The 12,271-nt window shown below is 37.9% G+C and overlaps 1 protein-coding gene across 2 annotated transcripts in view; it reads left to right on the forward strand.

Annotated features, from left to right (window-relative positions):
• LOC149846806 (uncharacterized) overlaps positions 1–12,271 on the forward strand; it is a 79,995-nt gene that overhangs the window by 27,588 nt on the left and 40,136 nt on the right. For both annotated transcript variants that reach the window (XM_089996590.1, XM_089996592.1), the window contains 3 exons: positions 1,795–1,904; positions 1,993–2,128; positions 2,214–2,312. In XM_089996590.1, coding sequence (XP_089852716.1) covers positions 1,795–1,904; positions 1,993–2,128; positions 2,214–2,312 — 345 coding nt within the window. The remainder of the gene's footprint in view (positions 1–1,794; positions 1,905–1,992; positions 2,129–2,213; positions 2,313–12,271) is intronic.

The raw sequence follows: 12,271 nt of genomic DNA on the forward strand, positions 1-12,271 counted from the left end.
GATGTTTCTTTGTGTAAACAATGTCATTTCATCATTAACTAATGCAGAAAAGTATAGGTCTAAAGCAGACCTAAATGTATGCCCAACCTGTACGGGAATTTCTAATAGGTCTTGAATAACTTTAAAACTCCTTTTGGAACAGGAAAGGTAACTTATGTGAAGTCATTATTATGCTTGTCATCTTTGTTGTACCTTATTTGTGGTTTTGATTGTTTATTTCATTTTTCTTGCAAAACCCATCCATGCCATGATTATCCACAAATATCCAAGCTTGGATATTCACCTGCATGAACATGCACACACATGTACACATGCATGGGCACATATGCATGTTCTTACAGACCCTTTCCTGCTTTGGGTCCGATCAACCAGATCCGCCCCAGCCTTGACCCTTTCAACTGGAGTCTCGCCCAACTGGGACTGTGCAGAGGGAGTTTCCCTTTCTCCCAGGACTCCTAGAGAAACCCGTCCAGCCTGGAGTCCTACCCAGGCTGGGACTCTGGTGGAACGCCCCCTAGAGTCATCTCTAGCGTGGGAATTGTGTATATTTTTACCCTTTTGCCCTCTTGTAAATAAATAGATGTACCTAGCTTAAGTTAAATTAATAATGAAGTTTATTTAGAGATTTCTCTAAACTTTGATTTTAGTTCATGTTCTTGTTCTCTAAGGGAATATATTTCTCCCTTGCATCTCTCCCACGCCCGTCATTGACCAGAGGAATGCCTTTTCTCCCTCTCTTGCTGTCGAGCTACTCGTCCACCTCACGCTTCTCAGTGTAGCCGACCATGAGAGACGTCTCTCTCTCTCTTTGTACGCCCTTCTTGCTTGTGCTGCGTGCCTCTCTCTGGAGCCGTGCCTCACACCCAGCTCGCTGGAATTCGTAGGACCGTCCTCCCCTAAGTTCAGATCCTAACACATGCACATGATCTCACAGTCATTGCATAGCATTTTTTTGGCCCTTCTATTTGTCTAGAGTAAGTTGGCTTCTATTTCCTATGCTCTCCCAATTCATGCACCCAGGATTATGGTCTATGTTTCTGGAGTATATTATTCAGTTGTCCTATCTTTTTATCTTCAGCTTCAGTCCATAATTTGTATCATTTGATTGTTTCTCAATATGTATTGATAGCTTGCTCGTTAATGAACTTCTGTCGGAAAAGGAAGGCCATATGTCTAATTAATATCATAGTCACAAATATCGGTCAATATAGGTTTAGTTGATAAATCTTGGGGAAACTCGATGCTTTAAAAAATTTTAAAATATAAAAACAGTAAAAATAGGTAAGAAAAATAACATGTTTAGATAAAAAATACACATGTAATAAAAGAAATAAGTAAAAAATCATAAAAGAAAGAAAAAAAAACATAGTTAAGATATAGAAAAGTAAAAGAGTAAAAGGTAACTCAAAATTTTCTAAGATTTTCAAAATATCATGATATTTTGCCTTTAATATCGTTTTATGAATTTACAGCTATATTATCATTTTATTTTTAAAATATCGCTTATATCTGTGACTATGATTAATAGCTGTATAGATATACCTTTTTTTGTTTGTCTGCAATTACTTGGCTTATTATGGTTGTACAGTGTAGGTGTTATCAACTTATCATAATAGTATCTACATGTCAATTCTTTGAAGATCATATATCCTTTAGTTTATTATTTGAGTCGATGAGATGCATTTTGTTGCCTGCCATAGTGTAATACCTTCTGGCTGATCTTTAAGTATTGCTTCTGATAGTGCCGGCAATGACTGCATTCTATCATTGTGGTTGCTTTCCTGTTTGTTTCAGTGGTCTGAGAAGAGGAGACTTGACCTAGCTGCTGCACTGTCTTCTGTTCTGAGAGATCAATTACAGGCCTATGATCCACTCTTCTCAATGACTCTGAGGTACTTGGTAAGGTATGCAGCAGCTTTGCTTCAAATTTCGAAGCATATTTCATCTGTACTGTCTAACACTAAGATTCTATTTTATTGCTTGCATGTACAGCATACATAAAGAGTTCTGCTATAGACAAGGTGTGTTATCACCAATATCGGATATCATTGAACGCTTGCTGATTAAGGAGTGTGATCCACCGGCAACTCCCCAAGAGAGCTTGTATGAGGCTCCCCCATATGATGAGGCATGAGTTACAGGTTTAGAACATTCTTTGTTTATTTGTCTTTGGTAATGCAGGATTACATCTTTGTGTGTTTATATTCTATCAGGTAGACATACAAGCCCTTGCTCATGCTGTGCAGCTCACAAGACAAGGGGCAGTTGATAGCTTAAGATATGCGAAAGGAGATCTATTCCGAGCTTTTCAGGTGCTATTTTAAATTTCTATGTTTCATGTACCAACCTTTTTCTACCAGTAGTTTTTTACTTTTTATCGGCATGCCGCTGCTCATGTGCACTGTGCAACTGTTGACATCATTGGAATATCGCCAAGCCATGCACATGCTTATCCATCATTATACGAACAATTATATATATATATATATATATATATATATATATATATATATATATATATATATAGAGAGAGAGAGAGAGAGAGAGAGAGAGAGAGAGAGAGAGAGAGAGAGAGAGAGAGAGAGAGAGTTTCCGAGTTTTTCCCAAATCTGACCATGCAGATGAATTGGCATGGTCAATTTGCTAGGAAACAACACTTGGATCATGTTTTTTCGATAAAAAACATGATTTTTTAAGTCTTGAATATTTATGATACCGAATCCCTTGGTACTATATAGATACCGAATATACCCAAATCCCCTGATCACGGTTCACATAAACTCTGACCAATATGCTAAATTAGTGCCCTCAAATTTTACAGGTATAATATGAATATTCTCTTTCTCCGTATTCATCAAAACCCCAAATTACAAAGAAACCTAATAGCTGCACAGAAAGGATCCACCACAACCAAATAATAGGTATCCAGTATGTTGTTCCTGTTAAAATGTGTATATATACATATACATATATATAAGTATATATATACATATATACTCTTTATTTCTCATTGTATATTCAAATACCTGATAGGGGTATTTTTGTAATTATTCTGTACATTTTTTACTTTTAGGTTTTTCTTTTTTATTTTATTTTTATCTTTTTTTATTTAAACCTTGTAATAGGACCACTAGGGCCCCTGCCATCTAGTCGTTGGGGCCCCCAACGATCATTAATATAACCGTTGGGGCTCCCAACGACTAGAAGGGAGCCCCAAGTCGTCCCTTTCTCTCCTACTTTTCTCATCTATAAAAAGAGGGCTCTCCCTCTTGTGATGTAAGGCTTTTCAGCCCACTTTATCTCTCTCTTCAATATATTTTTGCCTTTTAGGCACTTTACCCCTTAGTGGGTTATTTGTGCACTTTACCTGCTTGTGTTCTTGGCCCTTTGTTTAACTCTTTTAAAGAGTTCTTTGGATTATTGGTGCTTCCGCTATTTTTATTACTGTAATGAAGTGCCGGATGAAGTCTCCAAGAGCAAAACAAGAGAGCACGCACATACACAAATAGCCACTAATGGGCAAAAGAACAACACAACCACTTAAAGTGGTAAGGCACCCAAAAGAAGAGGAAAAATATATATTCCACTTAAAAGGCTTCAAAGAAGCATGCTTTACAATGGGGAGAAACCCCTTTATTTATAGACAAAAGAGGAGGCCTTGGAAGGGCTCCTAGAGGGACGTTGGAGCCCTTCCAACGGTCATAAATATGACCGTTGGATGCTCCAACGTCCCCCTAGGTGGGGCCCATTCCAAGGTGGAAAAAGAAAAGAATAAAGAAAATAAAAAAGAAAGAAAAAAAAGGAAATAAAAGAAAAGGAGAAAAAATACAATATGCGATAAGAAGTAAAAAGACTGTTTTACCCCTATATGGGTCTATTTACAAAAGATATAAATATATATATATTTATATATGTAGATAGACACATAGACATATATATAATTAATATATATATGTGTATGTGTCGTGATCTATATATATAAATATATATATGTACAACATATTTTAACACCCCCCCTCAAACACATGGTGAGATCACCGAGAGTTTGCTAAGGAGAAATAAGAAACGAGGCGATGGCAAAGCTTTGGTGAAGAAGTCCGCCAACTGGTACTCGGTTGGAACATAAGGCAATTGAATGGTGCCTCGTAGGAACTCATCACGAACATAATGGCAATCCATCTCAATGTGCTTTGTTCTTTCATGAAAGGTGTGATTGCTGGCAATGTAGATAGAGCTCTTGTTGTCGCAGCACAGCTTTGAGGGAGTTGAGAATGAGACCCCCATATCTTTAAGCAAACTTCTTAACCATACGATCTCCGTGGTGGTAGTGGCCATCGCACGATACTCTGCTTCAGTAGAAGAGAGTGAAACTTTCTGTTGCTTCTTACACCTCCAAGAGATAAGTGACTCTCGAAGAAACACACAATACCCTGTGGTAGAAATACGATCATCGGGGTTACCACCCCAATCAGAGTCAGTATAAGCAAGTAAAGTAAGAGGTGAAGAAGAGGGTAAGAATAATCCTTTTGTTATGGTGCCTTTCAGATATCTGATAATTCTCATGACAGCAGCCATGTGAATGGTGGAGGGAGCAGTCTGAAATTGACTTGCACTATGAACTGCATGAGAAATATCGGGCCTAGTGATGGATAAGTATGTGAGCGACCCAATCAATTGACGATAAGGTGTGGGATCAGCTAAAGGAGTGCCATCACTAGCTCTCATCTTGGCATTGATTATTTCTGGCGTCTCCACCTTCTTGTCATCAGTCAGTCCAGATCTGTCAATAATGTCGGAGGCAAGCTTCATCTGAGAGAGGACATACCCTTTGGGAGAGTATGCAACTTCAATACCTAAAAAATATCTTAGATAACCAAGATCAGACATATCAAAATTTTCTTTGAGAATATTCTTAATAAGGTTAATACCTCTCTTATCATTACCTGTGATAATCATGTCATCAACATATAATAACAGAATTGTAATGTGATCATTAGAATTTTTAACAAACAAAGCAGTATCAGTATAACATGAGGAGAAACCATTATCAAGAACTACTTTGCTAAAAAGATCATACCAAGCTTTAGGTGCTTGTTTAAGACCATAGAGAGCTTTATTTAACTTTAGAATATTTCCTTTACCAATATCAAGACCTGGTGGAGGATCTATAAGCACTTCTTCATATAAATTTCCATTTAAAAAAGCGTTTTTAACGTCAAGTTGATATATAGGCCATTGTTTAATGGAGGCTAAGGCAATTAAAGTTCTCACACTAGTCATCCTAGCTACGGGAGCAAAGGTTTCCTCATAATCAATTCCATATTCTTGGGCATAGCCTTTTGCAACCAAACGAGCTTTGTATCTCTCAAGAGATCCATCACACTTAGTTTTAACTTTATATACCCATCTACACCCAATTGCCTTTTTTCCTAATGGTTGGGGAATAATACTCCAAGTTTGAGCTTTGTTAAGAGCCTCTAATTCAACTTTCATTGCTTCAATCCAATGTGGATGATCTTTAGCTTCTTTAAAGGAAGTAGGCTCATGATATGAATGAATTAACATGAGACAAGCCCTATAATTAGGTGAGAAAGATTCATAAGATACAAATTTTTGTGGAGGTCTACTATTACGAGAAGATCTCCTAGGTGCATTAATAGGTTCTTCTAATGAGAGATCTTGAGAATATCTTTCAAGAGCAGGTTGATGTTCAATTCCTGACCGCCGGGTATATACATTCATTTCATTAAGATTCTCAACTTGAGAATCATTACCATGCTGAAGTATATCATTATGATGGGAGATGCCATCACAAGTATTATCGCAAGTACTTGCATCTGGTGTTTCAATTCTAGGAGCAAGATCAAATAGGAAGGAATAGTCAAGGTTTTCTCTAGATGTGTGAACATCAAATCCATTTTGTTCTTCAAGAAAATTTACATTTCTTGATATATAGAGTTTATTATTTCGAGTGTCATAGCATCTATAACCTTTTTGATTTTCACCATATCCAATGAATGCACATTCAATAGCTTTAGGTGATAGTTTATCTTGTCCTTGAACAAGCACAAAACATTTACATCCAAATATCCTTAATCTATTAAAATCTGGAGTAATTTTGAATAATTTTTCAAAAGGTGATACATTTTTTAAAGAAGCAGAGGGCATACGATTGATTAAATATGTTGCGGTAAGAAGAGCTTCGGCCCAAAAGTTTTTAGGAACATTTTTAGAAACAAGAAGTGTTCTTGTAGTTTCAATTAAATGTCTATGTTTTCTTTCCGCAAGACCATTTTGTTGTGGGGTTTTAGGACAAGATCGTTGATGTAAAATTCTATTTGTTTTGAAATAATTTTGAAAATCTTTAGACATGTATTCTCCTCCAGAGTCGGATCTAAATATAGCTATATTGTTTTGAAATTGGTTTTGAATAAGAATATGAAATTCTTTAAAATTATTAAAGACATCAGATTTATTTTTAATAATGTATACCCATGTATATCTAGTAAAGTCAAACGAGTCTCTTCTTGACATAAGTCGGCCAAAATATCACTTAGAGGAGTAGAGGCCCTATGGAGAAGGGATCCTCTAAGTTGCTCAAATTCGGGGTGAAGCCCATGAATAAATTGGAAAAATCTTTCTTTTTCCATTTGCTCTTGCCTCATAGCAATAGCACTACCTTCCCATTGGGGTTCGAGAAGGACAAGTTCATCCCATAAAGAAGATAGGGCACTATCAAAGTCCCAACTCATATCACCTTGTTTAGTAGCTCTTACCTTTTCTTGTAGGAAGAAATGCCTAGCAAGGTCTCTTTGAGTGTACATGCCTTTCATAAAGAACCAAGCTTCATTAGCCTTCTTGAATTTGGCGAGATTTGCACAAATCTTTAATTCAACATTGTTCATGAACCATGCTAAAATTTTAGCATGCTCACTTTCCCAATCTTCTAATTTAGAAGAGTAATCAAGAATAGCCTTCTCTTTTTCCTCTTCGTTCAAAGCTTTTTCCTCATTACCTTCAAGCTTAGTCAACTTCAATTGTGGTTCCGGAATGGTTCCACATACATAACCCCAAAGTTTTTTACCTTTGAGATTGTTTTCCATGGCGGCCGCCCACATGCGATAATTGGTCCCATCCAATTTGAATGAGAGGTCGATTTTTGCATCCTTGTTTGCCATTTGTAGAAGAGGAATATAAATGCACGAAAGAGAAGGATATTACTTGTCAAAAGAAGATCCGATGAAGCTTTATCAACCAAGGCTCTGATACCATGTAATGAAGTGCCGGATGAAGTCTCCAAGAGCAAAACAAGAGAGCACGCACATACACAAATAGCCACAAATGGGCAAAAGAACAACACAACCACTTAAAGTGGTAAGGCACCCAAAAGAAGAGGAAAAATATATATTCCACTCAAAAGGCTTCAAAGAAGCATGCTTTACAATGGGGAGAAACCCCTTTATTTATAGACAAAAGAGGAGGCCTTGGAAGGGCTCCTAGAGGGACGTTGGAGCCCTTCCAACGGTCATAAATATGACCGTTGGATGCTCCAACGTCCCCCTAGGTGGGGCCCATTCCAAGGTGGAAAAAGAAAAGAATAAAGAAAATAAAAAAGAAAGAAAAAAAAGGAAATAAAAGAAAAGGAGAAAAAATACAATATGCGATAAGAAGTAAAAAGACTGTTTTACCCCTATATGGGTCTATTTACAAAAGATATAAATATATATATATTTATATATGTAGATAGACACATAGACATATATATAATTAATATATATATGTGTATGTGTCGTGATCTATATATATAAATATATATATGTACAACATATTTTAACAATTACATGGTATCAGAGCCATTGGATTTTCAATATTCTTGAAAGATCTTTGGAGCTCTTCATATTCTATCTTTCCTGTCATCAATGAAGCATGAATCAAGAGTTGAGCTCTCCTTCAAACTCAATGGCACAAACTATCTTATGTGGGCATCGACTATGGAAAATCATCTAAGAAGTAAGAAGTTGTGGGGCTTTGTGATGGGCACCACTCTTGAACCCACCTTAAAGCTCACCAAAATTGAAGGAGGTGTTGAGAGAGCTCTAGATGGAGATGACCGCATCAAAGCCATTGATGAACACCAATCCAAGGTAGAAGATTGAAAAAGTAACCATGCCAAAATTTTGGCATAGTTCATGAACAATATTGATATTGAAAAATGTACCAACATTGTAAAATTTAGGAGAGCCAATGAGAAATCTAAGTAAGAGTCGTGATAATGAGAATTTGGAGAAGTATATGATAGCAAAGAAGGAAGCTAAAAAAGTTGTTCGAAACGCGAGGGCTAAGGTATATAAGGAGGTTTATGACAAGTTGGATACCAAAGAAGGCGAGAAGGATATTTATAGGCTTGCAAAGATGAGAGATAGGAAATCGAAGGATTTGGGTATGGTTAGATGTATCAAAGATGAAACGCAAAGGGTTTTAGTCAAAGATGAGGAGATTAAGGAGAGATGGAAAGATTATTTTGATAAGCTATTTAATGATAGTCATGCTCAAGATCTTGGAGACTTTTCCATTCCTTTTCATGAGATAAATCGTGACTTCATGCGCAAGATTCAAAAGAAAGAAATTGCAGAGGCTTTGAAGAAAATGAAATCAAGAAGGGCAATTGGCCCAGATGGTATACCTATCGAGGCTTGGAAATGCTTGGGAGAGAAAGGTTTAAAATGGTTGACAAATCTTTTTAACTTGATTTGGCGAACAAATAAGATGCCTAATGAGTGGAGGAAGAGTACTTTGGTGCCTTTATATAAGAATAAGGGTGATATACAAGATTGCACAAACTATCGTGGTATAAAACTCATGAGTCATACTATGAAACTTTGGGAGAGGGTGATTGAGTCTAGGTTGAGGAAGGTTGTCATGATATCGGAGAATCAATTTGGTTTTATGCCTGGAAGATCAACTATGGAAGCTATACATCTTCATAGACAACTTATTGAAAGATATAGAGAGAGGAACAAAGATTTGCATATGGTTTTTATTGATTTAGAGAAGGCATACGATAGAGTACCTAGGGACGTTCTCTGGTGGACAATGATGAAGAAAGGTGTTTCTCTCAAGTACATTAGTATAATTAAAGATATGTATGAAGGAGTAGTAACCAATGTCCGCACTTGTGGAGGGGTGACAACCAATTTCCCGATAACGGTTGGGTTACATCAAGGATCTGCTTTAAGCCCTTTCCTATTTGCGATAGTGATGGATGAGCTTACGAGATCAATTCAAGAAAATGTACCGTGGTGTATGTTGTTTGCTGATGATATTGTTTTGATTGATGAGTCTAGAGCTGGGGTTAATGCTAAGTTAGAATTATGGAGACAGACATTGGAAGCTAGAGGTTTTAAGTTGAGTAAGAGTAAGACTGAATATATGGAATGTCGGTTTAGTAAGCAACGAAGTAGTGATGGGAGTGTAGTGAAGCTTGGTGAGCAAGATATACCGGTGAATGATTATTTCAAATATTTGGGATCCATCATTCAAAAGTATGGAGAAATTGATGGAGATGTAAATCATAGGATAAAGGTTGGGTGGATGAAATGGAAAAGTGCTATTGGAGTGCTGTGCGATCGTAGAATGCCATTGCGGTTGAAGGGAAAGTTTTATAGGACGACTATTAGACCCGCTTTACTATATGGTACGGAATGTTGGGCTGCCAAGAGACATCATATTCAAAAAATGAGTGTAGCTGAGATGCGGATGCTTAGATGGATGTGTGAAAATACAATAAAAGATAAGATTCGGAACGAAGAGATACGTAAGAAGGTAGGTGTTGCACCCATTGAAAATAAGATGCGAGAGAATCGTTTACGGTGGTTTGGACATATTCGGCGAAGGCCTAATGATGCTCCAGTTAGAAGGTTGGAGAAATGGGAAAATATATTAGTTAAAAGAGGTCGGGGTAGGCCTAGGAAGACTTGGATGGAGATGATAGGAAAGGATATGAATGCTTTGAACCTCACCGAGGACATGGCGTTGGATAGAAATGATTGGAGGAAAAGGATTCATGTGGAAGACCCAAAATGAATTTCTTTTTTGGTTCATATCGCTGACCCCAATTGTTTTGGGATGAAGGCGTAGTTGTTGTTGTTGTTGTAATGAAGCATGGTTCTTCCTTAAGGGTATGTATACCCAAAAAGATCTAGCTAGACAATTTTTTTGTTAAGAAAAGATTAGATCTACTAGACAAGTGGACATGAGTGTCCATGATTATTTTAGTGCTTTAACCCCTCTTTGGGATGAACTCACTCTTCTTGAGCCCAAGTAGGTGGCTTTGGAAGATATTGAGCTTAGAAGAGAACAAATTGAAAAAGAGCATTTCTTTCAATTTCTTCATGGGCTTAGGCCCGAATCATTTCTTTCAATTTCTTCATGGGCTTAGGCTCGAATTTGAACAAGTTTGGGCATCTCTTCTTCATAGAAGTAAAGCCTTACCTATTTAAGATGCTCTTGCCGAAGTATGCCAAGCGAAAACTCGTCTTGGCATAAGTCTTAAGAATGATGAAATTTTGACCGTTATTAGGCCGAGAACTAATGTAAAAGCATATAGACCGCTCAATTTTTTCGAAAATAATAAGTATAGAAAAGGAGTGATTTGTCACTATTGTAATGAACCGGGGAATATTAAGCCGGTTTGTCCAAAGCTTAAAGGAAAGGTGGCCGCGGTTGGAGAAAACACTCCATAGAAGGAAGAAGAAAATATCAATGGAGGAGATATCAAAGAAACTCTTTGCCAAATTTTTGAAGTTCTCCCACATCTTCTCAAGAATTTTTCAACATCAACTTCTAGAGCCGCCATAGCCTATTCATCATCACCTCCAGGTATGTGGATACTAGACTCCGATGCTTCTTTTCATATGACATCTTATAAAAATTCTCTTTCGAATGTTTTTTCCTACCCTATATTTTCGTATGTTTCAACGACTGATGGGACATCTTTAAAAATTGAAAGTATTGGAACACTTGACTTGAAATCCTCTCAAAACATTTTTGTCCCTAAAGTAAGAGTTGTTCCAAAAGTTAACGTAAATCTTTTTTGGGTCGCAAATTATCGATCATTGTTGCCAAGTCTCTTTCTCACTTAAAGATTGCATCGTGAAGGATCTCCAGTCAGGGAAGCTGATTGGGCAAGGCCATAGGAGGGGGTTATCTTTATTTTATTGATTTTTTGACTCTTCCATCCAAGTCATTTTGTAATTTTGTAAATGTCAAAAGTATTGAAGTTTGACATAAGTGACTTAGGCATCCGAACTTTTTAAAGATGTCTCTTTTTCCTTTTTTGGACAATACTTGTAAAGACAAACACATGACTTGTAAAGATTGCATTTTTGGAAAATCTAAAGCTATTCCATTTCCTCAAAGAAATTATGTTCCAATACGGCCGTTCGAACTTGTTCATTCCGATGAATGAGGTTCCTCTCCTGTTGTATCTAAAGGAGGTTTCTCATATTATGTTGTCTTTGTTGACAATTTTACTCGATTTACTTCATAAATTGTAAATATGAGGTTTTCTCTTTTTTCAAAGAATTTCATGCAATGGTTAAAAATCAATTTTTAGGAAACCTGTCCATTCTTAGATCTGACTTGGGAAGTGAATACATGTCCAATGTTTTTCAAAGCTATTTGAAAGAAAATGAAATTTTTCATCAACATTTTTGTCCAAACTGTAAGAACTCAAAAAAAAAATTTTATGGGCTTGGATTCGGGTCGGATCCGGACCCAGACCCAATTGAGGCACCGCCTCTCTCGGGCCTTCTTTAGAAAACAAGGCAGGGGGTTTCAAATACGACCCCCCCCTCGCTGTCTCTCCCCCTGACCGCCTCTCGGTCTCTCTCGCCTCCTCCGACTCCCATCTCGTGTCTGTGTTGCCGAGCACAGCCACCTGCGAGCCTCCTCGTCGGCCTCTGCGTTGCCGAGCAACCCCATCGAGGACCCCCTCCTTCCGGCAGCCTCAGGTACGCCTCTTCTCCCCTATTTTCCCCCTTTTTCCCCTCTCGTTTTTCTCGCCTCTCATCGGCAGGGGGGTTACCCACCTGCTTTTCTCTTGGGGTCGACTGACAGGGGGGGGGGGGCTGAGCCCCTGTCGTCTCCCCTCGTTGGCAGGGGGATTTCTCTGAGCCCCTGTCGTCGCCCCTCGTTGGCAGGGGGATTTCCCCCTTGCCTCTCTCTTTTTGGGGTCGACTGACAGGGAGGCTGAGCCCTTGTCGTCGCCCCT

Source organism: Nuphar pumila, chromosome 2 (genome assembly GCF_984573655.1).
Source record: "Nuphar pumila chromosome 2, dmNupPumi1.hap1.1, whole genome shotgun sequence".
In the NCBI taxonomy this organism is placed as follows: domain Eukaryota; kingdom Viridiplantae; phylum Streptophyta; class Magnoliopsida; order Nymphaeales; family Nymphaeaceae; genus Nuphar; species Nuphar pumila.